The sequence below is a fragment of the Penaeus monodon genome, chromosome 32 (genome assembly GCF_015228065.2).
Source record: "Penaeus monodon isolate SGIC_2016 chromosome 32, NSTDA_Pmon_1, whole genome shotgun sequence".
In the NCBI taxonomy this organism is placed as follows: Eukaryota; Metazoa; Arthropoda; class Malacostraca; order Decapoda; family Penaeidae; genus Penaeus; species Penaeus monodon.
The window spans coordinates 9539942-9540639 of record NC_051417.1 but is presented as its reverse complement, the minus strand read 5'-3'; the positions used below and the strand labels follow the sequence as shown (position 1 = coordinate 9540639).

Below are 698 nucleotides of genomic sequence, written 5' to 3'. Positions count from 1 at the left end.
CTACACAAATGTCCTCCTATCCTGTCACATTGTGCCAGAGCTAAGGATGGCACCAAGTCATTACCTGCCCTGCAAGGGATTCACTGATAGTCATGGTATCATTTGCTTGTAGTCACCATTAGATACAGGCATCAGTAGTGGAAGAAAACATTAAAAAATATATATTTGCTTATCAAATCCAGCTACTAATTTTTAGCTGCCCAAGGTCATGCTTAAATTAACAAACAAGCTGTGCAGAAATGGGGCAAACTGCCAATGAGTGCGGATAATCTTGCCTTACGAGTCCCAAGCCTGTTTTTATATCACGGATCATGGATTACTCTCTAGGAGGAATGTCGTATTTTTGATAACTTTCAGATTGTTGTTTTTTATAATTTTTTCTTTGAGTTGTTATTTCTATCCTTTTTTTTAATAGCCCTCTGTATATAAAAGTCAGAGTAGTATCTGTTATAAAGATACACTATATTAAAAAATTTACTAAAATTTACTATTACTAAGTAATAATGTTCATGATTTCAACAGAATGTGATAACACTGCACCACGTGTTTGAAGATGATAACAACATCATCCAGACCAATCTCATTGGAGAAAAGCCCCTTCTTCAGAGCATGTTGGACTCTGGGGTAAGTTGAGGATTTCTTGCCGTGTTACACATACATTTATTGTGTCTTTTTTATTGTGTGGTGCTGTGGAATGA

The 698-nt window shown here is 36.0% G+C and overlaps 1 protein-coding gene across 8 annotated transcripts in view; it reads left to right on the top strand.

Moving 5' to 3' along the window:
* The window catches only part of LOC119593490 (gelsolin, cytoplasmic-like), a 58995-nt gene that overhangs the window by 43001 nt on the left and 15296 nt on the right, over nt 1-698 (top strand). For all 8 annotated transcript variants that reach the window (XM_037942433.1, XM_037942436.1, XM_037942439.1 and 5 more), the window contains exon 8: nt 523-624. In XM_037942433.1, the coding sequence (XP_037798361.1) occupies nt 523-624 (102 nt within the window). The remainder of the gene's footprint in view (nt 1-522; nt 625-698) is intronic.